Below are 2026 nucleotides of genomic sequence, written 5' to 3'. Positions count from 1 at the left end.
AGATGAATATGAAAACCAAGGACCTAAACTAGTGAGCGTGGACCTAAGCAACAATAATTTAAAGCATAATTGAAAATTCCTAAACTACTATGGAAGCATGTTCTGTTTCATACATGATTTTCCTTATTTAAAGCTTTGAAAAAGATAGAACTAAGAAGGAACTCCACCACCTTTCACTTATTGGAATGCTCATGTTCCCTTGTCTTGGGATCCTCCTTAATTGCTTGAGTCCCCATTCCCTTTGCGCTTCCCTATTAGCTTTTTCCAGAAACCAGCATCCTCCATCTTCTTCTTTAATACTTCCTTTTGCTGTTTCACCTTCCCATCTTCTTGTTCTGTTAAGTCCTTGCGGATTGCCTCATAACTTGGGATGTCAAGATGTAGGTTATGCATATGCCCAGTCATATAAGTTAACTTGGCCTGCGTGTTTTTGCTAAATTCTTCTCGATGCAGTTGCCTTCTTTCATTGAGCACACTGAATTCGTTGAAGGCTTTCATCTGAGCTATCTGGCGTTGGTTGAGTTCTTGCAGGAGTTTGTCCTGGCTTTCTTGCCTTTCGAACACTTGATTGATGGCTTGGGTGAGCTGGGAATACTGCTCCTGTTGCAATTCCATTTGCTGTTTCTTCCACTCTCTTTGTTGATCCATCCAACTAGAGAGTAGTTTTTCTTGATGATCCATCCTTTGAGCTTGGACATGTAGTTGTTGTTCTTGTCCCTCCATATACCTACTTTCCATATACTCAATGGCTTCCTTGATGTGAAACAGATTTATGTTGGTTAGATCATTGATGAGTGGATTTTTGACGGTTTAGAATTTCACTAATGAAATCTCGTTGTAAAGTATAGTTTCTAAACCAGACAATAATCCTTTCATACAAAAAGTTGTTTGTCACTAGTACAAACCCCTAAAACTTATAAACCGAAGTATTGGACCTCGGGTCGTTCTCCCTAGGAATTGTAAGGAAGTGTCTTGTTATTGGTTGTGAGTTATATTTGGGGTTTTTAAGATTTTGGACAAGAAATATAAATGGCAAAGAAAATAAACTAACAACTAGCAAAGCTCTTGGCAAGATATGAGAACTAGAAGTCCTATCCTAGTTATCTTCCTCAATTGTGATGACAAATTGTCCATTGCTCCCACTTAGTTAACCTTTAACCATGGAGGAAAGTCAAGTGGATGAATCAATTTGATTCCTCAAGTCCTAATCAACTCCTAAAGGAAAGACTAGCTTTAGAGGCATTCAAATCAATTTGCAACTTCTAATTATCAATCAACAAAGGAATTAGATAACTCAAGAGTCACTAATTACTCTACCTAGGCCAAGAGGAACAAAACCTACACTAAAATCCAACCAAGCATTTCATCAAACACTTGGAAGGTGTAAAAGGAAAGCATAGTAAATCAACAACAAGAATAGAATCTAACAACAATTATTGCAAAGAATTAACAACAACAATCAAGGAAATCACAATTATCATGAATTACCTCAAATTGCATTATTGAAAGAAAACAAAGGAACAACAATCTATCCAAAACAAAGTGAAAATTACAATTATCAAAGCACATAACTAGAAAGAGGAAGAGGAGAAGATTAAGACTTGATAAAAGAGAAGTGAATTAAAGCATGAATTAAACCTAGATCTAAGAAGAGAGATTAACCTAAACCTAATCCTAATTCTAGAGAGAAGTGAGAGCTTCTCTCTCTAAAAACTACTCTAAACTAAAACTATGACTAATGGTAACTAACTTCAATGTCTTCCCCCTTCAATCCTTGATCCTTTTATTCCTTTCTATCAGCAATTGGCGCCAAAATGGGTTCAGAAACCCTTCCAAATCGCCAGGCACGTGTTGCTTTAATGAAGTCATGTGCGGACTGCGACGCGTGCGCGCACGATATGCGTGCGCGTCCCTGGCCGATTCTGCAATGTGCGCGGGAGCACCTTGTGCGCGTGCGCGTGCATGGCTAATTCCACTTCTTTGACTTTTTATGCTTCTCTCCACTTGTATGCTTCCTTCCTTGCTC

The 2026-nt window shown here is 38.3% G+C and overlaps 1 protein-coding gene across 1 annotated transcript; it reads right to left on the bottom strand.

Moving 5' to 3' along the window:
• Nucleotides 1–216: 216 nt before the first annotated feature.
• Nucleotides 217–723, bottom strand: LOC130957296 (uncharacterized). The gene has a single exon (XM_057884163.1). It carries the CDS (start codon nucleotides 721–723, stop codon nucleotides 217–219), a length of 507 nt encoding a protein of 168 aa, XP_057740146.1.
• Between the last annotated feature and the right edge of the window lie 1303 nt (nucleotides 724–2026).

This window comes from Arachis stenosperma, chromosome 10 (assembly GCF_014773155.1).
Source record: "Arachis stenosperma cultivar V10309 chromosome 10, arast.V10309.gnm1.PFL2, whole genome shotgun sequence".
Taxonomy (NCBI): domain Eukaryota; kingdom Viridiplantae; phylum Streptophyta; class Magnoliopsida; order Fabales; family Fabaceae; genus Arachis; species Arachis stenosperma.
This window is presented reverse-complemented; position numbering and strand designations above follow the sequence as displayed.